The sequence below is a fragment of the Diabrotica virgifera genome, chromosome 1, assembly GCF_917563875.1.
Source record: "Diabrotica virgifera virgifera chromosome 1, PGI_DIABVI_V3a".
NCBI lineage: Eukaryota > Metazoa > Arthropoda > Insecta > Coleoptera > Chrysomelidae > Diabrotica > Diabrotica virgifera.
The window spans coordinates 318,706,916-318,734,051 of NC_065443.1; the positions used below are offsets into that span (position 1 = coordinate 318,706,916).

General features: G+C 32.2%; 1 protein-coding gene across 6 annotated transcripts in view; it reads right to left on the reverse strand.

Annotated features, from left to right (window-relative positions):
- Nucleotides 1-27,136, reverse strand: part of LOC114332654 (beta-1,4-galactosyltransferase galt-1) — a 226,806-nt gene that overhangs the window by 100,755 nt on the left and 98,915 nt on the right. For 4 of the 6 annotated variants that reach the window (XM_050653548.1, XM_050653554.1, XM_050653543.1 and 1 more), the window contains exons 3-4: nucleotides 16,973-17,104; nucleotides 9,804-9,886 (exon numbers count right to left, since the gene is read on the reverse strand). In XM_050653548.1, the coding sequence (XP_050509505.1) occupies nucleotides 9,804-9,886; nucleotides 16,973-17,104 (215 nt within the window). The remainder of the gene's footprint in view (nucleotides 1-9,803; nucleotides 9,887-16,972; nucleotides 17,105-27,136) is intronic. The other 2 variants (XM_050653559.1, XM_050653557.1) reach the window with 1 other exon arrangement.

Here is a 27,136-nt window from a genome sequence, read left to right on the forward strand (position 1 = left end):
TTGGCGCGCATACGGGTCATACTAGCCGCATGCACGCCGATGTTAAATATAAAATTCTTAATTGTACATATATCAAAAAATGCGCAACAACTACCTCTTAAAACCCACTAAATTTCATTTACATATCTCAACCATTCTTGGAAACGAACCATTTGCGGACATAAGTTTATAAAGCAAATTGTCATTTTTTTTTCATGTAGAAAGTTTGTCGCACACCCTGTATTGATGAAAAACATGGCTTGTTGTTAAAGTACCTAACTTTTTTATTATCCAACATAAGCGATTGAATAAAAAACATAATATTAAGAAAATCTGTTTTTTCAATATTTTATAAATGCTAAAATATTCAAGGGTGAGGTGAACTTTGAAAAAAAAAACAGAGTTTGATTGATACACCCGGTATACAATGACAATTTACCTGTCTAGCAACAATATTATTACAGCGATATTGTTAAAGAATAAGGGTATGACATATTAAAAAATCACTTAAATCGGACGACAGGTTTAGGAAATTCGAGACATCAAAAATGACCCATTTTTAAGGTGGTGCGTTAATTTCTTGAAGTAGTGTATATCTTCTTCCTTAATTATTTATGCGCCCTATTTCATGGTACATTCTTCTTCTCATTTCTACGTTTTACATTCTTATCTGGCTTATAATTCTCTCAGGCCCTTTGTCTCAGCTGCGTATGTAATTACTGGTCTGAGTTCAACTTTGTGTATTTTCAGTTTCGTATTTCTGGATAAGTTCTTGTCCTGTATTAGCCTATGGTATCTCCGGTAAGCTTTTGTTGCCTACTTTATTCACTCCGTTACTTACCTTAGGTTCTACATGCTTGTTAATAAGTTTTCCCCTTTATTTTTAATCAACTCGTTGTGAATTTCATCTGGATCAGATGTTTTTTTTCTGTTTCATTTATTTAATGACGTGTACATATTCATCACATGCTGATAATATCATATACATATTTATTCATTATCTCTCACAATATAATATACACTCCTTTATTTATGGTGTTTTGATTTTGAAAAAGGATTTAATTGTATTTTTCTATTCTTACGGTGTCTATTTTTAAGAATAGTCGGGTCGTAGACCTATTAAATAATAATTGTCTTAAGTTTTGAAATAAGAAATTCCTCTTCCCCTGTACTACTACTAAACAATCCATTGGAAATGTACAAACTTTTCTCCACACACCTTAGTCAGAAGAACGAGTTGTAGCAAGTCATATCTCTGATTATTTTTGTCACATATTCTAATTTGGGCTCTTTGATTGCATGAAACCCTTCGTATTCCTTCTTCATTCTACGTACAACCTGAACATTACGTAAAATTAATAACAAAATACTTTCCCATATGGTTTCAACTTACGCAGAAACACTGTATAAAAAAGAATGAGCAATAATGAATAGATGAACAGGAAAGCAGACAAAAGACTTACTGGCTTATCCGGAGTCAGCAAATTGTACGGCAAATGAAAAGAAAAATGTATCCAGAATTCAGAATACTCTAAAACTAGAACAAAATTTCCAATATCTAAAACAATGAAATGAGTCATAGAAATGAGTGAAAGTTAAGGCAATTTTGCAGTCCACAATATTCGACAAAATGAAGAGATATTATATTGACAAGATCGATGACAGCAGCACTGGAAACAGACCAATGGTGTAGACAAGGGTAACAATATGTCCGAAAATATGAATGTATCATTACAGAGCCAATCATATTGTGTTCGGATTAACAATTCTATAAATGAAATGTGATTTACAAAATTCTTTAGTAAATAAATTCGTAGAATTTTTTATAAGAAAATCGAAGTTTATATAAAAAAGAATCCCTGGTTTTAAATAGCTCGTACGTCAATGGCAAAGGTCTCTGCCGCCAACCTCTCTCCGCCTTTCGAAATAGCATCAATATATTTCATCCCGTGGACCGACAGCAGTATATATTCAGATTTTCACAGGAAACTCGAATAATTGGCAATGAAAACGCAACTTCTGGCAGGCTAACGGGCCTTCACCTCATCTTCCCAGTTTGATATTGCCGCCGACGCTTTCCGCAATTACTGCCAGGAGCAGCCTTTAGCCGCCGCCGAAGAGAAAAGTTTGCCTCGTCCTCCAAAATGCACAGCGAATGCCTTTTAGCGAATATTATTCACTTTATTTTGCACACAGAGTTATATAGGTAGTAAAGACAGACGGCGGTCGTTTGGAATAGTGGCCCAGATACTAGTCGCCAAATGGTGTACGGAAGAAACTTTGTAAGTATAAGAAAAACTAGCAATTAACGAGACTAAAGGAAGTACAAAAAACCAGAGGGAGAAGTTAAAAAGATGGTTAAACAAATCTATCGTCTATTATGTAACAAGTACAAATGACATAATATCAAAAATAAGTAATATTGATGTAATCTTATCGTAATCGACAGGGAGTAATAAATCAAAATTTTAAGTAAATTTATAATAATACCTTATTATTCGTCTTCTTCAAGTGTCATCGCTGCGACGGGGGTTAGCAATCATCATAGCTATTCGGACTTTAGAGACGGCTGCTCTGAAAAGTTCATTTGATGTACATTCTCTCAGGTTACGCAGCCATTATACGTCTCCATATGCGTCTTTTTCCATGAATCCTTCCTTACAAAATCAGTTGGAGTAAGTTTATCTTTTTCTACATGTATTATTTCCGAGATATTCCAATTTTCCGGTTTCGATTGTATTTAAGATTTCCATTTCTTTATTCATCCTTCTCAGAACCTCTTTGTTTGTGACGTGTTCCCTCCAGGATATTTTCAGAATTCTTCTATACACCCACGACTCGAATGATTCCAGTTTTTTCATTCATGCCGTATTCAAGGTTCAAGCTTCAATTTCATACAAAAATGTCGAGAAAACGTAGCACCTAGCCAACCTAACTCTTAGCCCCAATATCAAATCTCTTGTGCATAGCACTCTTCTAATTTTATTGAAATGTGTTCTACCTTTCTTATATATCCTGGAAGTAATCATTTGTGGAGTTGATTATTGTTCCAAGATATGCATATTAATCTACTGGTTCGACATTGGTTTCATTTGAGAAGATTCTCATTATTTCTTTAAGTTTTCGATATTCTGATAAATTTTGTCTTCTTGAGGTTCATTATTAGACCGTATTCTAATCATCCATACTCCACTATTCTGGTCACCAGTTTCTGAAGATGTTTAATATTTTCGGCTAAGATAATATCAATATGTATTCGAAAAAAAATTATTTTTTAATGCCCATTTGATGCACTCTGTTAAGAGGATAGGCGCAAAATATTGGTCCAATGCTATTTAAATGTATTCATTTTTTTCGAATCCTGAGAAAACTAATAAATATTTTTGAAAAATTTAAACGCAGAATGAAAGATTACTTTATTACCGAGGGCCGAAAGTCCTCTAGAGTCTAGAGTAAACAAAAAGTTTCTTTTGAATGAAATATTTGAAACTAAAAGTCACACTAAATTTTCTCTTTTTTTTTCACCCCTCTAACTTATTAAACTAAACATTATAGAGGTTTTCAGCGACTTTCGGCCCTCGGTAATAATGTAATCTTTCATTCTGCGTTTAAATTTTTCAAAAATACTTATTAGTTTTCTCAGGATTCGAAAAAAAAATAAATGAATTTAAATAGAATTGGACCAAGATTTTACTACAGACACCCACACTTGCAACCGCCTGCTTCTACAATTTTTTTTATTTAGCTAATGCCTCGACAACTAATGGCCATTAGCATGTTAAGTACGGTGAATTTTTGCAGTTAGGTACCTAGTGTCATGTGTCGTGTGTGTGTTGAGTAAGTGTCTTGTTATTTTGCAAAGTCGACGTCATTGTCTTTGCAAAGAGACTCTAATTGTACTTCTACAATTTTATTACTCCGCAGAGATTGCAAAAAAACTATAATATTTTTTTTACAAAAACTCTTAATATTTTACAAATGTAAAGTTTATTTTACATTTTTCTTTTGCTTTTGTTTCTATAGAAATCATAAAAGGATGCACAGCATAGTACACAATGTATTTCTATTATAGAAAATGCAAAATCAGAAAAGCAAACCTCAAATTACTTCCTCGTTTTCTCGCTTTCCTAAAATCAATATATATTACAATACCCAGCTCAATACTAAAACTGTTGTAAAATGGTAGAGCGGTAAAAAGAGTTACTCTCACAGTAATTGTGTAACTAGAGGACAATATTTATGCAATATTCCAACGAAAAGAGGCTATAAAACTCATCCATTTAGCTTGAAACGAACGAGTCGAAAACGAAATCAATAAAATGAAAACCGCTAACTACCGTTTTTTTTTATTAAAGACGAATTCTTTTGTATTTTAAAATGTAGAAAATATCTTTTGTTCATTACAAGTATATTGAAGTAAATGTTATATTATCAGAATCTGTACATACACCAGGGAAATAAGGCAAAAATATACCATGTTCGGGACACTTGAGCAGCCAGGTTGCAAATAGGTTTTTTGGGTACTATATACCTAATACATTATAAATACAAAAATGCCCGTCACAGTTTGGACGAGAAATTTAGTTATTAACAAATAAGGGTCAAAAATGAGAGTTTTTTCGTTTAAATCGCTACAGGTAAAAATAGGGTAATTAAATGTCTTATTTATAATATTTTTCTTTTAGTAGATGAGCCAAGGTTTAAAATGGCGTTTTTTGAATTTTGGTACGATTACTTGTTGCTTCGGATATTGCAAAATGAAACTAAAATTTCGAAAATAAAAAAATTGCTATAACTTTTGCGAAAATGAATTTAGGACTTTCATATGAAAAGTTGAGTCAAACAGTCCATACAATCCACAAAAAATTTTAATACGATGCGTCAATTAGTTTAAATTTTATTCAATTTGTTTATCCCAAAGAGCTTTTTTCCCCATTTTATTGTTCCGAATTTCCGAAAATAATAATGATACAGCAATTCTGTGAAAACAACATGAAAGAAGAATAGTCATATTTTGCATTTAAAATGCATTTAAAAAAATCATTAAAAAGTCATTTTTATCACTCAGAAAACATTTTACTAAAATAGAGTCATTTTTGGCTTATAAATAGTCCAGAAAGCCACTGCGCATCCGCTAGGAAAAATATTCTAATTCGGATTTTTTGCACAATCTTACTCAAAAAGGACTCCTTTTAACGTTGCCAGGGCCAAAAGGTGGTCAAAAATTTTTTAAACGTTTTTTTTTTGTTTTTTTCCTAAAATTATTTTTTTGCATGGAACAAAGTCTTTTTTAGGTTTTTTGGATCATTCCAAACAGAAAAGGTCTTTAGTGACTTTTCTCTAAAAATGATAGTTTTTGACATATAAGCGATTAAAAATTGAAAAATTGCGAAATCGGCCATTTTTAACCCTCAAAAACTATGTGAAAAAATTAAAATTTGAATGTTGCCAAAGTAAGTAGATATTCTTTAAACATCGATTCATGAAATCCCGAATAGTTTTTTGCAATACAATATTCAAAACTCCTTTGTTTTTTAATTGATAATCAAGCGTGCCAGACACTATTTTCCACCGACAGTATGGTGCAAATAAAAGGAATAAATTCGTTATTTCGTAAACCGGTGACTTTAAGGAAAAATCCCGAAACAGGTCGATTTGTATTTTTAAGTTACGATATTATGGCATATATTATATACTAGTGACGTCATCCATCTGGCCGTGATGACGTAATCGATGATTTTTTTAAATGAGAATAGGGGTCGTGTGCTAGCTCATTTGAAAGGTTCTTCAATTCTCTATTTAGTAATATAAACATTTATATAATTATTTATACAGGGTGTCCTTCTAATTCTTTTTTATCAAATAATTTAATTTAATAAAAATTTTTTGGACACCCTGTATAAATAATTATGTAAATGTTTACACTACTGAATAGAGAATTGAAGAACCTTTCAAATTAGCTACCACACGACCCCTATTCTCATTTAAAAAAATAATCGATTACGTCATCACGCCCAGACGGATGACGTCACTAGTATACCATACATGCCACAATATCATAACTTAAAAATAAAAATCGACCTGTTTCGGGTTTTTTTCTTAAAGTAGCCGGTTTACGAAATAACGAATTTATTCCTTTCATTTGCACCATACTGTATACACATGCAACGGTGGAAAATAGTGTCGCGCACGCGTGATTAGAAATTAAAAACAAAGAAGTTTTGAATATTATATTGCAAAAAACTCTTCGGGATTTCATCAATCGATGTTTAAAGAATATCAACCTACCTTGGCAACATTCAAATTTTCAGTTTTTCACATAGTTTTTGAGCGTTAAAAATGGCCGATTTCGCAAATTTTCAATTTTTAATCGCTTATATGTCAAAAACTATCATTTTTAGAGAAAAGTTACTAAAGACCTTTTCTGTTTGGAATGATCCAAAAAACCTAAAAAAACTTTGTTCCATGCAAAAAAAAATAATTTTAGGAAAAAAACAAAAAAAAAACGTTTAAAAAATTTTTGACCACCTTTTGGTCCTGGCAACATTCAAATTTGTTAAAAGGAGTCCTTTTTGAGTAAGATTGTGCAAAAAATCCGAATTAGAATATTTTTCCTAGCGGATGCGCAGTGGCTTTCTGGACTAAAACAATTTGAATAACTTTGTTAATATTGACTGTAGGCTAAAACTACAATGGAATTTGAAAAACTGGTATTTTTATACGAATTTACAAAGAAAAACTTTTCGCCTAGGTTAATTACGATCAAAGTTAGCCACTTTTTTTATTTAATTAACGGCTACTTTGTTTATAACAACTAAGCAACCTAACTAGAGCCATTTTGAAGTTAAAGATATATAGGTTATGTGTAAAAGTTTGAGTAAACTTTGAACCTCAACAGAGTGGTTGATAAAGCTTTAAAAATGGCGTCCGAACGGAATTAATTCATGGTAGGTGAAGGGGAATTACTAAAATACGTGCACTCAAAAAATGAAACTGATTCTGCAAACATATGCTGCGATTAATATCGCTGGAACTTGTTGATGGATTTTGATGATAATTTTTTTAATTTGTATGTACTCGTAGTCTTATAGAGTGCGATATGTACACACAACCCCACCTAACATTACAATATGTTAGGGGGAACTTCCCTTATCACTCAGGGGTATGAAAAATAGATTACGACCGATTCTAAGACCTACCGAATATACATATATAATTTCACAAAAATCGGTCAAGCGGTCTCGGCGGAGTGTGGAAACTAACACTGTGACAGGAGAATTTTATAGATGTAAATATATAGATGGCCATTAACAAATAGGGGTTGGTGATAGAAGAGTGAAAATTACGGGTTTTATGTATTTTTTTAATTCTACATCATATAAAATTAAGGTAGATAATTTTGTCCAAAAAAATAAAAAAAAAATGTCAGGGGGCAACCCCCCTTTATAACTTATGGGTATAAAAAATAGATTAAAACCTCTTTAACGACCTACAGGATAAACGTGTAAAATTTTATAAAAATCGGCCAAGCCGTTTCGGAGTAGTGTGGTAACTAACACTGTTACAGGAGAATTTTTTTAGAGAATTAACCTAGGCAAAATTTTTTTTGAAAATTCGTATAAAAATACCAGCTTTTGAAATCCTAAAGCAGATTTACTCTATAGTCAATATTAACAAAGTTATTCAAATTGTTTAGAAGCCAAAAATGACTCTATTTTACTAAACTTTTTTCGGAGTGATTAAAAGGACTTTTTGATGATTTTTTGCAGTACTTTAAAAATATAACTATTATTCTTGCATGCGATTTCCACAGAATTGCTATGTCATTATTATTTTCTGAACAATAACATTGCGAAAAGAAAGCTCTTTGCGATAAACAATTTGAATAAAATTTAAACAAATTGACTAATCGTCTTAAAATTTTTTGTGTATAATATGGAACGTTTGACTCAACTTTTCGTGTAATATGAAAGTCTTAAGGCCATTTTCGCAAAATTTATGGCACATTTTTTATTTTTGAAATTTTAGTCTTATTTTGCACTTTCCGAAACAAAAAAGGATCGGACCAAAATTCAAAAAGTTCCATTTTAAACATTGGCTCATCTACAAAAAGAAGAATATTATAAATAAGATATTTAATTACCCTATTTTTACCCGTAGCGATTTAAACGAAAAAACTGCCAATTTTGACCCTTATTTGTTAATAACTAATTTTCTCCTCCGAACTGTGACGGGCATTTTTGTATTTATAATGTATTAGGCATTAGGTATATAGTACCTACCCAAAAAATCCATTTGCAACCTGGCTGCTCAAGTGTCCAGACAAAAACCTTATTTCTCTGGACGTGATAAATGCGCCAAGAACCAGCAAAAGATCGAAACCTATAAATTTACTTTACATTACATTACCACTATCGATAGTTAATGAAGTCATAAGTAAATACTTCTTTAGGCGCTATTGGGAAAAATGAATTTTATAAAAACGACAGTATGAAGTTTTTAGTTGCTGAAAAAAAAATATAGTGGTGTTTTAAGTAAATATATTTATTATAATTTTTGTGCCCTTGATTTATCTTCGTTGGGAATAGGAAAATTGGTATTAAAATATGATGATAGATAGATTTTCTTGACATGCCATTCCTAATACAGCGAGCATTTCATTGGCTAGAAGTAGTGACGAGTATATATGACGTCATTATTATATTTGGTGAGATGGTAAATGGTAACTGACGTCTGTCATAATACTGGAGGTTAAATGTAATGTCAAATTATTTTCAAAGTATAATTTAATTATTAAGTTTATATTTTAACGATAGTTTATTTTTACCGACTTCACTTTCCCTTCCCTGCCCTTGATTGGTCGATTAGCTTGGTAATAATCTTGTTGTATGGTAGGTTTAGTTAGGCGTTAATTTAAAAAAAATACTGCTGGCTAAATGGTATGGGTAAACGAGCTCCCAAATGCCTTAAAAGAAGAAAAAAAAAAATAAACAAGCAAAAATCGTACATAACCTTATATAGGACAACATTACTTTGACACTTATATTACAGTGTAGCCGGTAGCTGCTGAGGTAAATACATCTATGTTTTTATTTAGCAACATCGTTTTCCTGGTAAACTTTCCGGTAGCGAAATAACTAATATATGAGGAAAAATATTTTGAATTTGTTTGCCGTCAAGTTTGTATCGGTGGGTATGATGTCATTAAATCTATAACGTGCATGACTAATTGTTTGACTTTTAGTTTATAGGTATATTATGTATAGATATGCTTTTTCTCATGAGGATTTTTCAGTGCGTCACAGTTTTTCGATTTCTTTCTAACGCATTAAATCGCATGTAACAGAAAAAAACGCACGTCGGTGATTACATTTCGTCGGTGACATTTATAACATTTATTCTAGTTGTCAATAGATGGCGCTATAATCGAAAAAAACATTATTTACTAATTATATAATATATCTACGAACATAATCTGTACAATTTATAAGACTATACAAATCAAAGAAAATACCATTTTATAAATGCAAGAAACACAATTGATTTGATTTTATGCCAAATTGCAAGTAAAAGGTGACAACTGTCAGATTTAACTAAAATTTCATGTCACTAAAATGTATATTATCACGGACTTATCTTTTTTCTATCATTTGTGACGCACTGAAAAATGCTCATGAAAAGAAGCATATCTGTTGTGACATATAATTATCAAATGTAGACCTTTCCTTGCGAAGACGACATTGAAAATGGATAAGGAGAAAAACTGAATAATTATTTTGATAATACAGAGAAGTTATTATTTTCTAGATATAGAAAAAACTTACTTGGTATTATTAACATTTTGCCAGGATCCTTCGTTAAGCGTAGCATTTTCTGGAAACGGTGGAAGCTGAACTTCATTGAATACCTGAAAACGACAAGAAATGTGAAATTACATAAAAAATACATTGTAAATACTTTCGAGTATTACATATTACATATCGACATATCTGATTAGTAACAAAACATGCATGCGTGTTAAAAAGTTAAAGGTGATAACAGATTTTTTTAAATCTCGGAAATTTAGAAATTGCAAATTTTGATTTTGAAATACTCTTCTCTTATATAAGTGTTGGATTCGACCGTTCTTTGATGGAAGTTGATTTTGCACTACTCCAAGAAATTAACGCACCACCGAAAAAATAGGTCATTTTTTATTGTCTCGAATTTCCTAAATCTGTTGTCCGATTTAAGTGATATTTTTAATATGTTATAGCCTTATTCCTTGACAATATCGTTGTAATAAAATTGTTGCTATTAGATAGGTAAATTGTCACTGTATACCGGATATACCAAGCACACTGTGTTTTTTTCTCAAAGTTCACCACACCCTGTGGAATATTCTAGCATTTATAAAATACTGAAATTAAAACACAACTATAGCCTCATGTAACATTCTGGATTTTGATTCATTCGCTTATGTTGGATAACAAAAAAGTTGGGTACGTTAACAACTAGCCTTGTTTTTCGTCAATGCAGGGTGTTTTTAAAGAAGTATGGCAAACTTTAAGAGGTAATTCTGCATGGAAAAAGAATGACAGTTTGCTTTATTCATGTAAAAAGAATGTAGGAGCACATACTACCAAGAATTGCACTACAAGGAAAATCAGCTGGCAAGCGTCCACCGGCGAGACCACCAAAAAGATGGAGAGATATCTGGCAGTCTACCTCTCAAGAAATATTTCAACGTCGGAATTAACAGATCGACAGATCTCCAACAAGTATATATGAAGAAGATGAGAAATCGATTCAACCTAAAATTCCTCAGTTTTATTTTACACTACCCACATCGTGCTCCATAATTTTAATTCCCTTGTTATTTCCCTACTTCCGAAGTACAACAAATCAACAAACAGACATTTTTCACTAATCGACATCGAAACTCGGGAAAAACTCGTCGTATAAAACGCCACTTATCACTACGTTATCCTTAACACCCCTCGAAACAATAGGGTCAACGGTCCTCGAAGTACGTTCAGCTGTAAACTCCTCACACCTAAAAATAGTCTCAACTTCGGAAGTTTTTACGACAGAGAGATCAAAGAAAACGCTGCGTTAGTCTTATAACTTTATTGTTTCCTTCGATTCGTTTTTAGTTACGTGCTGTAGTTGTTGGATTTGTTTACGTTGGAATTGGCTCGGAGTTTTTGATTGTTTATCAAGCAAACTCTATAAAAGTTTGTGGCTTACAATCATTTATTTTAGATCAGTTTTGTTTGTTTTTATATAAGAATATAAAATTTATTTTCTGGGCCAACTTTACGATAACTCATTATGCGTGGCATATTGTAGGATTGATGTAGTAGCAGCATGCCAGTGGTGGCCATATAGTCTATAATTTTAAGGGACTAAGAACAACTCAGACGATATGTTTAGCATCACTTGAGAAGATCGAAAGAGGCTTTGATTAGCTGTCAAAAAGAGTAAAATTTTAACGAATATAATACCATAAAAGACTTACTGCAGAGATACTCCACATCTCTGACGCTGCTTAAGATATTCCTAGAACAAATATTAAAGTCATAGAAAAGGAAATGTAACGGTAATGGAAATACCAATCCGAGAACGACTTCTTGTATACGAGATGAGCAAGTGGTAACGGCTCAAGATGAAGAAGATCTATCCTATATGCTTCAAAAACTAAAAGAGGAATAAACAAAAAAATAGACTGGAAATAAACCTAGAGAAGACCCAATAGATAACATCAGAACATCACAACAAGAATTAGTGAGAAACTTGGAAATCAATAAGTATAGGCAGTGAAGAATTCAAATACTTACGATGATTAATAACCTCTAAGAATGGAATCACTGAGATGACCAGCAGATTAGCACAGACAAGAACATGTATCACACAAATTAACAGGGATACATAGATAAAAGGGATAGATAGATAGATATATAGATTACCAGAAATACAAAAAGAGAATATATAACACCTTGATATGCAGTGTAATGATTTACGCAGCAGAGAATTGGTTAACAAACAAACGAAACAGGTCCAAAATTACAGCAATCAAAATCAACAAAAAATTCTACTCTTAGAGTCAGCTATTCCTTGTTTTTTCTTCTTGGGAATCCTGCTTTATTTGTCTTTAGGTATGTTCTATTGTAGTTATTTTTCACTTCTTGGCGCTCATTGTCAAACCATTCGGTTTTTAACTGATTTGGTTTTACCAATATTTACGTTACCTTCTCAGTTATTATGTTTCTACATTTTGTCCACAATTCTTTTACATTTTTCCTCCAGGCTCTCCATTTACTTATCGATTTTTCTCCTATACTCGATCGCAAGGGTTCCACAACATTAGGTTGGATGAAAACAACTGTCCTGGAGGCGTAAGATTAGATATAAGACAGGTTGAGGAATTCTTTTATGCAGGTACAGTGCCAAGCATTCCATTCCACAGAGAATAATAAGAAGAAGTCCCTTCTCGCTCAACATATTTTAATACAAATGTCAAAAACATTACAGTTTTTATTACTGCTTTCATCACACCAAACAAAAGGAACTCCCGTTTGTATTACTAATAAATTTTGGTTATTTTTTGGTTATTTTTTTCCAAAAAAACACATGCTACACTACAATAAAACCAAAACAACTACCAAACAAAAAAATCTACTTAATCTAAACCGGATATATTTCCTGCTGCAATTTAGCAATATTTTTGATGCTAGACACAGAAATTGCTGAAAATGCAACTCAAAGATCTCAGATTATTTACTATTTTTTATTAGATTATTTTTTATCGAATTACCTATATTACCTATCGAATTACCTATATTACATTTTATCGAATTACCTATATTACACTATCATCATTCATCACACTAGCTATACGCTCTCGTACTTTTTTAAAATCCATAATGGGTTTATCAGCAACTGCTTCTCATTGAGCGAATTTTAACATACAGGGTGATTGATTAGTAGGGTAAAGGTCAATAGCTCCGATTTAGTAATAGATAGCAATAAAAGTTAATAACAAAAATGTTAGCCACCTTTGAGCTTCACATTACAAAATTAGTTAGAATGTTACAGGGTGTTCGATAACACAGTGGCAGACCTAACTTTTGTTTTTTTTAATGGAACACCCTATATTTTATTTTATTTTTGAAATCCTGTTAACTTCTTCATCACAAAAATATAAAGATTTGTTATGTTATACAGGGTATTTACAAAGTTATAACCAATTTTGTATGAAAATTGTAACAAGTTCAACTCCCTGTATAAATAAAAATAAGCACAACAGAAATGGTTCATTAATGCCATATTTTTTTATTTATTGTCAAAATTTTTAAGAATTATTGATATTGCTAATTTTCTTTATATCAAATACAGGGTGAGTCAAAACGCAAGTACATTATTTTCTCAGTAATGTTAAATGGAACACCCTGTATTTTATATTATTATTAGAAAGTAACATTAACGTACTTTAATTTTTATATAACATTCCCTATGCCCAAATTTATTAGTTTTCGAGATATTTTCATTTTTCAGACAAATTATTTTAGGTGTTTTTTATCTAAATTTTAAGTAAGCCATGACTGAATTGACAATTGAAGATCACCGATTATCAATCCGGTAATCAATGTAACACTGTAGCAAATAAATAAATAAAAATAATTTATTAGTAATACATTTTACAAACAAAAACACAACCACTATATGCAACATTTTTGAAACAATTAAAAACTATATTTTTATGTAAATGCAACAAATAAACAAAGAAAATTAGTAATAAATTAAAAAAAAACACACAAACACAAAATACAATATTTTGTGAAGACAATTAAACACTACTTTTGTATGTAAATGTAACAATGTAACAAACAAAGAACGAAACATAATTTATCAGTAATACATTATACATTTTGCAAAAAAACATGTTTGAAAAAATTAGAAGCTACTTTTAATAAAATATTTTTAATATTTAATTACATAAGGTGTTCAAAATTTTCTCCTAACACATTTATGTACGCCTAAAAACGATCATTGAATGAGCTACTTACTCTACGGAGCATTTGTAAATTAACACATCGAAATACACTTTGTATGCTATTTTTCATCTCATCCCTTGTTGTTGGAGGTATTTTATAAACTTCATTATTAACGTAACCCCAAAAAAATCAGTCCAGTTTATTAAATTCTGGTGATTTGGGTGGCCACGCTACTGGTCCATTGAAAAATGAAGATATCTCGAAATCTAATAAATTTAGACATAGGAAACGTTATCTAAAAATTAAAGTACGGTAATGGTACTTTTTAATAGTGATATAAAATACAGGGTGTTCCATTTAAAATTACTGAGAAATTAATGTACTTGCGTTTTGACTCACCCTGTATTTGATATAAAGAAAATTAGCAATATCGACCATTCTTGAAAACTTTGACAATACGTTAAAAAATATGGCATTAATAAACCATTGTTGTTTTTCTTATTTTTATTTATACAGGGAGTTGACCTTGTTACGATTTTCAAATAAAATTGGTTATAACTTTGTAAATACCCTGTATAACATAACAAATCTTTATATTTTTGTGATGGAGAAGTTAACAGGATTTCGAATATAAAATAAAATATAGGGTGGTCCATTTAAAAAAAACATAAATTAGGTCTGCCACTGTGTTATCGAACACCCTGTAACATTGTAACTAATTTTGTAATGTGAAGCTCAAAGTTGGCTACAACTTTGGTTATTAACTTTTATTGCTATCTATTACTATAGCGGAGCTATTGAGCTTTACCCTACTAATCAATCACCCTGTAGACTGTATTATTTTACGAGCTTGAGTATTCACAATTTTTCGCTTCAGTTTACTCTGTTGATCCATTTTTAGATTAAATGAACTATTACAAGATTCAAAACCGCTATTATTAAAAATTGAGTTTTTACACAAATTTGTCAACGTCGCAAATCGATATACAGTGAAACTATCCACATAAATAGCTAAACGGTTCTCGATAAACTGAACATTATGCTAACGCGGACAGTATGTCCACGTCTATTCCTATTCTGGTTCACCTGTAGCTATCGACCGAAGCATTCCGGCAGTTAGTTAACATAACGATAGCTAACGCTTGAAAACAAGCATGAAACACAAAGAAGAAGGAGTCCATTCTTGCTCAACACACTAAAGCTGGTCGTCCATTGGAAGCGTAGTCACGCGACTAGCAGGTAGCGCGTATAATATGTCCGTGTATGTGCGATCATGAGACTGAGCGACTGGTACCATCCACTGCAGGCAACTATATACTACTAAGTTTGCGATTGTCATCATTGAAAGAAAGTGTGCTTTATGAATAGCGTGTAAAATAAATTTAAAAGACATGTACCTTTTGGAGCAACCTTACATAATAAGGCGTTTGCGAACTCGTCGTGATAAGAAAAGACGTTTGTTTTGGATAAATGAAATACTTAGTAGCAGAAATTTACTGGGAGAATTTCATCACCTGCATGACGATTTACTAAATAATCCGCAAAAATGTTTGGAGTATTATCGGATGAGTCAAAAGTAACAAAGGTCTATCATGAAAAGGAAATAAAAAGTACTTACTCAATAGTTCAGAGGACATGCAAATTTTTTGCAATTCTTATTTCTAATTGGTGTTAGCCTACATAACACACTTACTGGGTATCTAGAAAGTTCCCAAAATATTGTGGCAAACCAGGATTAATACCTCCTATCATCTGAAGGTGAGTTAGACGTTTCAATTGTCCATGAGGGTCCACTTGTTTTGCTAGTACAACGCGACGGTGCCGGTGTTGTGTAGAGAGTTGGGGTATGCGAGGATTAGTTGTGTAGCTCTTCTTCATCAATAAGAACTTTCTGAAGTTTATGTCTTACATTCAATTTGCGGTGTTATTGAACGTTTTTATGTATGGAAAGAAGCTAAGCAAAAACTGGTAGTCGCAATCTCTTTTGTTTATAACATGTTCGGTAAATATCTGTAACGTAGCCCTCTCGATTTCTAGAAATTTACCATCAACCGTGATGTCTGCTGGTTTTTTTTACGTTTAGGATTGCTAGTAGGTGTTAAAGGACCAACAACAGGATGAACATCAGCATTGTCTGATTGTGTTTCATGCTGTTTTCTACGCATCTGATCGTTCGGGTTTCTGGTTTCGTTCGATGACCTATTAAATTCTCATTGATCAGTGACAACTATTTGTGGTGATTCCAAATCAGTCAAATCGTCTTCATCGACAATGCGTCTCCGTCATCATTTTGAGAAGGTGTTGTTTCTGGAGAGGCAACATTTTCCTTTGAATGTCTTGGCTTAACTATGTCGGAGAGGAACAGCATCTGGTCAAAGAACGTCCATGAAGAGGAACCTTCCTCTGGCGCTTCATCTTCTGATTTATAGACCTTTTTATAGTCTCTTCTAAATACATGGCGTAGTTCTTTCCACTTTTTCTTTACTTCGTTCACGAACAGCACTAATCAATTTTTCGTTATCAATTTCCATATCGAATATTAACACAATACCTGCACAGATAAATGCAAACCAGTGTCGCATCACATGCGATTAATAGCGACTAATCCCATTCAAGGGGGCCAGCCGCTTATTGTCGGCCGAGCTCGGTTGCTCAAGATCGTTTGCAGTGGACGTTTTTTAGTTACATTTCATTTTTGTTGGGATTAGTCGCTTGTATACGGGCGTATACGCGCTACCTGCGAGTCGCGCGACTACGCTTCCAATGGACAGCCAGCCTAATAAAACGATATTTCAAATAAGTAATATCAAAAAAATATTACACTTTCTATCACTAAAACTTTGTAAAAAATATTTCAAGCATTTTATTTACAAACCAAACAAAAAGAAGCTCTCGTTTTTATTATCAATAAATTTTGGTCATTTTTGTACAAAAACCACATGCTTTATTCTTCTACACTACAATAAAACCAAAACAACTAAAAACCAAACAAAAAAACTACTTTTACGAAAGCATACCTTCGACGAGGAAGGCGCCGAGTTTTCGATGACTGGGAGAGCGGCGGGAGCCCGCCCCCCGATGAGGAGAGCTCCCAAAGTGTCGTCGTTCATCATAGCTGCTCCCACTCGTATTGATATGTAGTCCTCACTCTGGAAAATAACAAACCGAACAAGTTAAATTGACAGCGTTTTCTATATAGATTCGGATCACAAGTGGGTGGCATGTTAGTTTTTTTGACAGGGGCGTAGAGAGTGTCATATGCTTGTTGTTTGACCAAATTCTGTGTGTGTGTGTGTGTGTGTGTGTGTGTTGTATATCGACAAAAATAATATTCTAGAGGTTATCTTATATAGAAAGTGAATGAGTGGGAAAAGAAAAGTATTTTTGAAGTGTGTAAAATTATTTTATTCCAAAATGAGTGCTATCTGCTTACAAAGCAATCTTCACAGCTATGCTACAATAAAATAACTCAATATCATTGTTTAAAAAAGAATAGTTAGCCCGATCAGGGAACGCAAAATTTTACGAAAACCTCCAAAAAATAAAGGAAGGATGAAAATTTGGCAATAGGTAGTTGAAATTGTGAAAAAAATTTTCTCGGGGGTGAAAAAATATACGTTCAAAATAAGTCCCGAATTGGATAAAATGACTAATTCTAAGTAACTTTTGTTCTATAGAGTTTTTTTACTAAGTCAATACTTTTCGAGTTATTTGCGAGCGAATGTGTTCATTTTTAACCAAAAAAATAATGTTTTTGGACGGTTTTTCGGAGATAACTCAAGAAGTACCTAAGTATTTTAACGAAAAAAATATTCTTAGTAAAAATATAGCTTATAAAAAATTGAAAAAAAAAAATGGTGTTTGCGTGAGGTCTGCAGACCCAGTAGAAGCAGAGTTGCAGCTAATGAAATGTAGGTTCTTCTTCGTCAAATTCCAAATCAAATATTTCAATGTGAAATAGCCAAAAAACGGAGCACTTTTCGGGGAAAATTCATTACAACTTTTTTAAAGTGTTTAAAAAAGTTTATTTTTGTTAAAAAAAAAACTTCTAACATTAAAAGTAAAGAGTTACGCTCAAAATATTGTTGGTCCCTTTTATTTTTTGGTAAAAAAATGCCGAAAATCACCCTTTAATTAGCTTCACAAATAAAATTATTCGTTACCGCTTTACAAGTTACTTTTCTTATGTATTGTTTATATTATCTATAAGTTTTATTGGTTCAAAGTGCTCAGTTTTGAAAAAAATTGGGTTTAAAATAAAACATTTTTTTTTTATTTTGAAAAAAATTCGTAATTGTTTATGGAATTAACTTAAAAACAATTGGGAATACCAAAAATCTCAAAGAGTAATAAAATGTGTTTTGCTTTTCTGAATAATTTTGATTTTTTGTTTTCTTGTTAGACAAAAAATGGTTATGCTATCGCTGTTCAAAATTTGCCTAAACTCGTGATTAGTTACTCGTTCAAGCCATTTTAACTACAGCTTTTTCAAAACGAAGCACTTTGAACCGATGAAACTTACAGATCATATAAATAATACATAGATAAAATAACTTGTGAAGTGGTAATGTTTAAACGTACATGTGATGCTAATTAGGAGGTGATTTTTGTGAGTTTTTTTACCAAAAAATAAAAGGGACCAACAGTATTTGGAGTGTAATTCACTTACTTTTAATATTACAAGTATTTTTTTTTAATCAAAAATAAACCTTTTTTTAAACACTTTAAAAAAGTTCAAATGAATTTTCCTCTAAAATTGCTCCGTTTTTGGGTTATTTCACATTGAAATATTCGATTTGGAATTTGACGAAGAAGAACCTACTTTTCATTAGCTGCAACTCTGCTTCTACTGGGTCTACAGACCTCATGTATGCTACACCATTTTTTTCAATTTTTGATGGGCTATATTTTTGCTAAGAATATTTTTTTCGCTAAAATACTTCCTTTTTGAGTTATCTCCGAAAAACCGTCCAAAAACATGTTTCATTTTATTAAACATGAACATATTCACTCGCAAATAACTCGAAAAGTATTGACTTGGTGAAAAAACTTAGAAGAAAAGTTGTTTAGAATTGGTCATTTTATCCAATTCCGGTCTTATTTTGAATGTATTTTTTTCATCTTCGAGAGGGAGTATTCCCCTCCATTTTTGTAAAATGGAGGGGATGTAGAATTGTAAACTTTTTCTTATATAATAATAGACAATTTCAACTACCTATTCCCAAATTTTCATCCTTCCCTTATTTTTTTGGGGTCAGATTGTTCTTTGATCGGGCTAAGTTGGTCAACGCAATGAATAAATTTTTTTGATTCTAATTGAGACAGTCACCACCATTTCTGTCAGGGTCGCAACGTCACGAGTAGCTACGATAAATCCAAAATGCATAGACACCAAATTGGATACGATTTTATTCATAACACACTATCTTGCATACATATTAAGAAAAATAAATACAGATACGGAAGAATACAGTCTGTTCCAACGAAAATTTGACCCCCCCTAGAAACTCAAAAACCAAGAGCTTCTTCACAATAAAAAAACGTCAATTTATATCAGGAGGGGGACGAATTTTCATGCAAAAATCATGCGCTCAAATGTAACCCACTGCTTCGCATCAACCCTCACTTTTTTTTAAATAGCAAGTATGGGCGGGTGGCACATCATTTGAAAGGTATTTTTTTTCTCTACACGACACTCAATTTTTTTTTTCAATTTGCGTAATAAGTTTAAAGATAATCTTGGACTTAACCAATTTCTTATAAATTAGTTAAATCCAAAATTATCTTTACAGTTATTCCGCAAATTAAAAAAAAATAGAGAGTCGTGTAGAGAAAAAAATACCTTTCAAATGATGTGCCACTCGACTACACTTGATATTTAAAAAAACTGGGGGTTAATGAGGGGCAGTAGGGTTTTTTTCTGTGAATTTGATGGCCTTGGCCGGGCCAATTAGCCAGACATTTTGTTATTTTAAAAACAAACAAATTTGTTTTTTCAATCAGAGGAATTTTTTCTGTATTTCTAACTCTAAATACATAACAAACTAACATATTACAATTATTATCTAAATAATACACTGTTTTTGTTGTAAATATTTTTTTTGTATTTTTTTTATAATTTCTAATTTATTTTTTTATTATTATTTTTTATTATTATTTTTTTATTATTATTTTTTATTGTTTTTTTTTTATTACGCTAAGACATAAACCCGATTCAACATCTCGGAGGTTTACATCTTCTTAGTTTTTTTTTCTTTTTTTTTTCTTTTCCTTTTTTTCTTGTTCTTTTCTTTTTTCAATTATAATACATATATAATAATTACTTAAATCTACAGGGTTTAAAAAAAAGTAGGGGGTTGTAACGAAAACAAGACAAAATATATGTATATGAGCCGCAATAACCAAAGCAGAGACGGAATTGGTCAGAACATCACCATCGAAAATTCAAGTATCTTGGAACAACAATAACTGAAGACAATAACGGATCACAAAAAATAAACAACAGGATATAGGCCGGCAACAGATGTCTTTTTGCCCTCCAAAACCTTATAAAATCGAAACAACTAACAAGACGTACGAAGATACAAGTCTATAAAACAATCACACGACTCGTTGTGATGTATGGAAGCGAAACGTGGACGATAACAAAGGCAAACGAAGACAGACTACTTAAAGTTAGAAAAAATCCGTAAAAGGTATAATTTTTTTTATACCTTTTATACCTTTTACAAAGGATTTTTTTTAATTTTGTGATTTATGGTATACAGCCAACTACAGGAAAAACATTTTCTTTTCCTCGTAGAGTTTTGTTTGGGAAAGAAGAATCCTAAGGAAGATGTTTGGTCCTGTGCTGGATGAAGCATCAGGACAATATAGGATAAGAACTAACAAAGAGCTGGAAGAACTTTACCCAGACGCCAACATCATAAAAGAAATAAAGTCCAGAAGACTCCAATGGACAGGACAGCTCAGAAGACATTCTGACCAAAGAACAGTAAGACTGGTGTGGGAGGAAGTCCCAATTGGAAGGAGACCACGCAGACGCCCTCGACTCCGGTGGCGAGATAATATAGCAGGAGACCTAAGCGCGATGGGCGTGGAGAATTGGATGGAGGTTCCTCAAGACAGAAAACAGTGGAGACATGTTGTCGAGTCGGCTAAAACCCACGAAGGGTTGTAACGCCACGGAGTAAGTAAGTAAGTAAGTATGTAGGGGGTTACATTTGAGGGCATGAATTTTGCATGAAAATTCGTCCCTCTTCCAATACAAATTGACGTGTTTTTTTAAATTGTGAAGAAACTCTTGGTTTCTCAGTTTCTGGGGGGAGGGTCAAATTTTCGTTGAAACACACTGTATATATAAAAATTGAATTATTGATGTCATGCTATTGGTGTGTTATAAAATAGGATCGTATCCAACTTGGTATCTATGCATTTTGGATTTATCGTAGTTACACGTGACGTTGCGACACTGACAGAAATGGTAGTGACATCTGGTGACTGTCTCAATTAGAATCAAACAAATTTATGCGTTGAGTTAAACAATGCACAAAATGTATATATGTTTTTGTTACCTCGCTCACTCAGCACAGTCGTCAAAGTGTAATTTGCCAAGTTCTATTTGCAATAGTTTTTCCTAAAGTAAAATTATCACAGCGAAAATGTAATAACAGTTACTAAATATCGTTTAACAACTCAGTAGCTTTCAGTCCGTGTGCAAGTATTCGATAAATTCTACATAAATTAATCCCTCTGGGTATTTGTCAAGTTATTGGCTTCATTTACATAAGAGTAATTGATCTCTAGTTATTTATAACTGGTGCCGCAAGCATAAAATTCAGCGATATGCCTGCGACTGGCCCATTATTTTATTTTAATTCACCAGCCAAAATTATCGGTACATTATTGCCTCTCCCTTGGAAAATAAATGATACGCATATACGTACATAAAATAGTGTTGTATTACTAATATCAACTTATTATTTTATTTTATTCCCGTCACACATGTCTAAATGTTGGGAAACTATGCAATATAATGTTAATTTATACGTTCCTATCGATAATTTTACACCTCTACTAGTTTCATCTCTTTTTATTTCAAAACGTATTCACGATGTTAAGCCACAACGACGACCTCTCGTGGATTTTGGCTCAACTAGCTTTGAGGGTGTTTTCAATTTTATAAAATTCTCCTATCACAGTGACAGTTGTCATACTTCTCCGATACATTTAAAGGTGGAAAACTATGTAATGTACCTAATGTTTTATACGCTGTGAGCTCGTACGTAGAGGGGATATTTATAAATTCGTGAGCGCCAGTAGTGACAAGTTTATAAACGTTTACCGGAAATTTGACATAAATGTCAAAGTGATTCATTTTAAATTAAAATTAAAAACATTAATTATAAAAAATATTAGTTGATCAAAGCTGTGGTTTATATTTTTACCTTAAATATTCTTACGTTTTAAATACTGAATTTGCGTTTTTTCATGTTCTGTAATATGTAATTATATATTAATCTTGGCGCCATCTACATGATAATTGTGAAAGTATCCGAAGTAAGAAATTAATATTTCATCAATAGAACGTCAAAATGATTAGCAAAATCTTAAAAAAATCTATAACAATTTAATTACTTTTTAGCGTTGTAAATATTAAGCGATAACAATTAAATAATAAATTTAAAAATTACCGGTGAAAGTTGAATTAGTAACCGCTAGGAGCGACACCAGCGAAGCTCAGAGCGTATAAGTTCCTATCGATAATTTTACGCCCCTACTAGTTTCATCTCTTTTTGTCTCGCAATGTATTATGTTTTCCATCTTTTGCGTTATTTTGCCGGTTATTAGCGCACTCATCACTTGCCCTAATTTCTTTGTTCTATTTTGCTATAGCAACCACTAGATTGATAGTGGTATACGTATACAAACTTCAATAGTTTGTCAAAAGTGACAAAATTTTTCAAAACTGACAAATTCTCGACTTCAATATACTCAAAACGATAAAAAAATATGGAATTATCACAAGAAGCCAAAGAAAGATTTGACATGGTTCTTAATGTTTTTAGACAAACGTTTCATTTCGGATTCATCCCCTTTGTATTGTATTGTGGTTGGAAATTGGGACCTGAAAATGGTTGTGGGCCGTTTCGTTTAACACATCTTTTATGGCATTATTAGAAACTATAAATATTTGAAGCTGTTTTGATAATCAAGTAATGTACTCAATATAATGTATTAATGGTATTACCTTTTATAGTAAATTGATTGTTTCCTATTTTAAAACGTTTATTTTTCGGTGATCCCTAATTAGAGGGCACGAGTAGTATCTACTTAATAGTAGTAGGTACCTTATAGGTGAGCAGAAGTGTATCTCGAATAAAGTACGTAACTCGTAGTAGCGATAATACATTGATATTATCATCATCACCAATGGCGTTACTACTCTTCGTGAAACTTTGCCGCGTTTACTATTGCCTTCCATGTTTGTCGGTCGTGTGCCGCTAATTCCCACTGTCGCACTCCCATTTTGTCTAGATCTTCTTTGACTGCATCTTTCCACCTTTTTCTAGGCCGTCCTACAGACCTTTTTCCATCTGGATTTTCCCAGAACACATTGTTTATAAGGCGCTTGTCGTTACTGCGTATCACATGCCCTGCCCATCTGAGTCTATTGGTCTTTATGTACCTGACTAGATTTTTCTTTTCGAATACGGACTCTAACTCGTAATTATTGTATCTACGCATCCATTCGTTTGTCACACTGTCTCTGCAAGGGCCATATATTTATCATTCGAACGATTCTACGTTCCCACACCGGCAAGTTATTTACTTCTCTTTTTGTTAACGTCCATGTTTCGCTTCCATACACGACCGCTGGTCGTATTATAGTCTTATATATCTGGAGTTTTGCACCTCGTGAAAGAAGTTTTGACTTCGTTAGATTTTGCAATGCAAAGAAAGATATACACGTGCCAATATTCACGTGTCAACTTCTCGTTCGATTTTGTTGTCATTTGTGATTGTTGCTCCTAAATATTTAAATTCTTTAACTACTTCGAAGTTATGATCGTTTATAGTAATGTTTCGCCTTATTCGCCGTCGTTCTTGTTTTGAGACGATCATGTATTTTGTTTTGTCTTCATTAATTTTTAGACCGATGTTTAATGCAGCTTCATCAGAGCTCGAGAAAATATACTTAACTTCTAATGTTGATTGTGCCACTGCATCTACGTCATCGGAAAAGGCGAGTACCTATGATTTTTGCTCCCCGAGTAGTTATATCTGGTTTGATTTTTGGGTAAATTTTTCGCATGACATATTCTAAGGCCAGTCTCTGTATACATATTCTTCCTGTCTCAGTCCAGAATTTTCTCAGAAAGCATTTGATATTTTTCCCCCTATTCTAACTTGTGCAAAGGAGTTACTTAAACACATTTGTGTTACCGCAGTTAGTTTCTTGGGTACGCCGAGCTCGATCATTGCCTTCCATAATGTTGCACGATTAATTGAATCATAAGCCTATTTGAAATCTATAAAGATCTGATGCACATCCTGATTATACCCCCAATACTTTTCAAGCATTTGTCTTATTGTAAATATTTGATCAATAGTCGATCTTCCAGGCCTGAAACCACACTGGTAGTCACCACCTACCATCAAATTCAATCAAATTTTGTAATTTTATATCAACTATTTAGCTTTTTAATGGCAATCAAAAAATAAAAAAAATCGCGTTACCCGGATCATTCAGTTCTGATCGCGGTCTTTTTTGCTTATTTTCCTAGAGTAAAAAGGACTCTTTCGGTTAAATTAACCCTTATATGCCCGCTCCAAAAGAACACATAGGTATCCAATGAATCAACCATCTCTATTATAGGCTGTCAAGCAGAAGGTCGTTACTCTCAATATTAGCGATATTTTTGTTCCCAAATGTGTCGCGTTATTTGTAAATGCGATGGATATGGGTCCCAATTTTCTCGTAAATCCGTCAGTCTAATCTGACAGCAACAACAATGTCGCAAATACATAAAAAAACAAACTCGCCAATGTAATAGGGATAGAAACATGGTGAGGTCGACGTAATGGATATGTAGCCCTACGTGTTATCCAAACCAATGGGCGGAAAAGTGATTTTCTAAAATAAATATAAGGAATAATAGAATTTTTAGGGAAAATATTTTCATATTCAAGAATTGATAAATACAGGGTGATTGATTATTGGGGTAAAGCCCAATAGATCCGCTATAGTAATAGATAGCAATCAAAGTTAATAACCAAAGTTGTAGCCAACTTTGAGCTTCACATTACAAAATTAGTTAGAATGTTACAGGTTGTTCGATAACACAGGGGCAGACCAAACTTATGTTTTTTTTTAAATGGAACACCCTATATTTTATTTTATATTCGAAATCCTATTAACTTCTCTATCACAAAAATATAAGGGTTTGTTATGCTATGCAGGGTATTTACAAAGTTATAACCAATTTTGTATGAAAATCGTAACAAGTTTAACTTCCTTTATAAATAAAAATAAGCACAACAGCAATAGTTTATTAATGCCATATTTATTTATTTACTGTCAAAATTTTCAAGAATTATTGACATTGCTAATTTTCTTTATATCAAATACAGGGTGAGTCAAAACGCAAGTACATTATTTTCTCAGTAATGTTAAATGGAACAGCCTGAATTTTATATCATCATTGAAAAGTAACATTACCGTTTTTTAATTTTTATATAACATTCCCTATGTCCAAATTGATTAATTTTAGAAATATTTTCATTTTTCAGAGCAAATTATTTTAGGTGTTTAAATTTATCTAAATTTTAAGTTAGCCATGACTGAATTGACAATTGACGATTACTGATTTATCAATCCGGTAATCAATGTAACAATGTAGCAAATAAAGAAATAAGAATAATTTATTAGTAATACATTTTACAAAAAAAAAACACAACCACAACATGTAACATTTTTGAAACAATTAAAAACTACTTTTTATGTAGTAACAAATAAATAAAAAAAATATGTAATAAATTTTACAAAAAAACACACAAGCACAAAATACATTTTGTGAAGACAATTAAACACTACTTTTGTATGTAAATGTAACAATGTAACAAATAAAGAACGAAAAATAATTTTTTCTACGAGCGTGCAAAAATATCTACTTTCGCGCACTCATTTTAGTTTAGAAAGTTTCACTTTTCCGCACGCGTGTTACTTTTCCGCACGCGGTTTTTACTTTTCCGCACGCGTGTTAATTTAGATATGTTAATATGGCCTTAAAGTAATTATAATACAAGCAATAAACTAATATTTAGATATTATTTACTAATTTATTTCAAATATATCTTATTGTGTTCCTGTTTTAATGAAATTAACGCGACAATTTGATGAAATAAAATTATTTTGACATAATATTCGAAAGTCAAATCGGTAGACAATAACAGTCGTTTAGTATTAGCATGTAGTTTTTTTTGTCGATTTAATTATTTGTAAATTAATTTAAGTTGGTTAGGGCCATGAATGAGGAGTATACCTACTGGTCAATTAAATGTTTCCACTTCTACATATGTATGTATGTATGTGCGTGCATAAGTATTTTATGTGCGCACATGTACCTAATGTATTATGTAATGCAATGTATTATATTTGGAATATTGTAGCAAACAGTAATTTATTATCTATCGTGGCTGAATGGATCAAGTAATCCAAAGCCAATAAAGAAGAAAAAAAAAAAACAGTCGTTTTGAATCATCGTCATGGAAACCAAGATCGTCGTCATGCTAACTAATTATATTGAAAGTTTGGTTTTGACAACCTTGTCAAAGAATTAATTTGTGTATATATTTTCATATTAATTAAATTAATTGATTAAGATTTGGTAATTTTTTAAAGACTCTTAGAAAAAATATTGTTCCTAACTCTTGCAGAAAGTCTCTTTTCCGCACTCGACTGCTTGCCGAACTCCCGCTTCGCGTCGTTCGGCAAACTGCAGTCGCGTGCGGAAAAGAATGACTTTCTGCACTTGTTAGGAAAATAACTATATCAGTAATACATTTTGGATAAAAGCATATGAACACAACATGGAACTGCATATTATGCTTTTTGTGGATTTTAAACAGGCCTTCGATAAACTAAAAAGAGGAGAACTAATAGAAGATCTAACACGCAT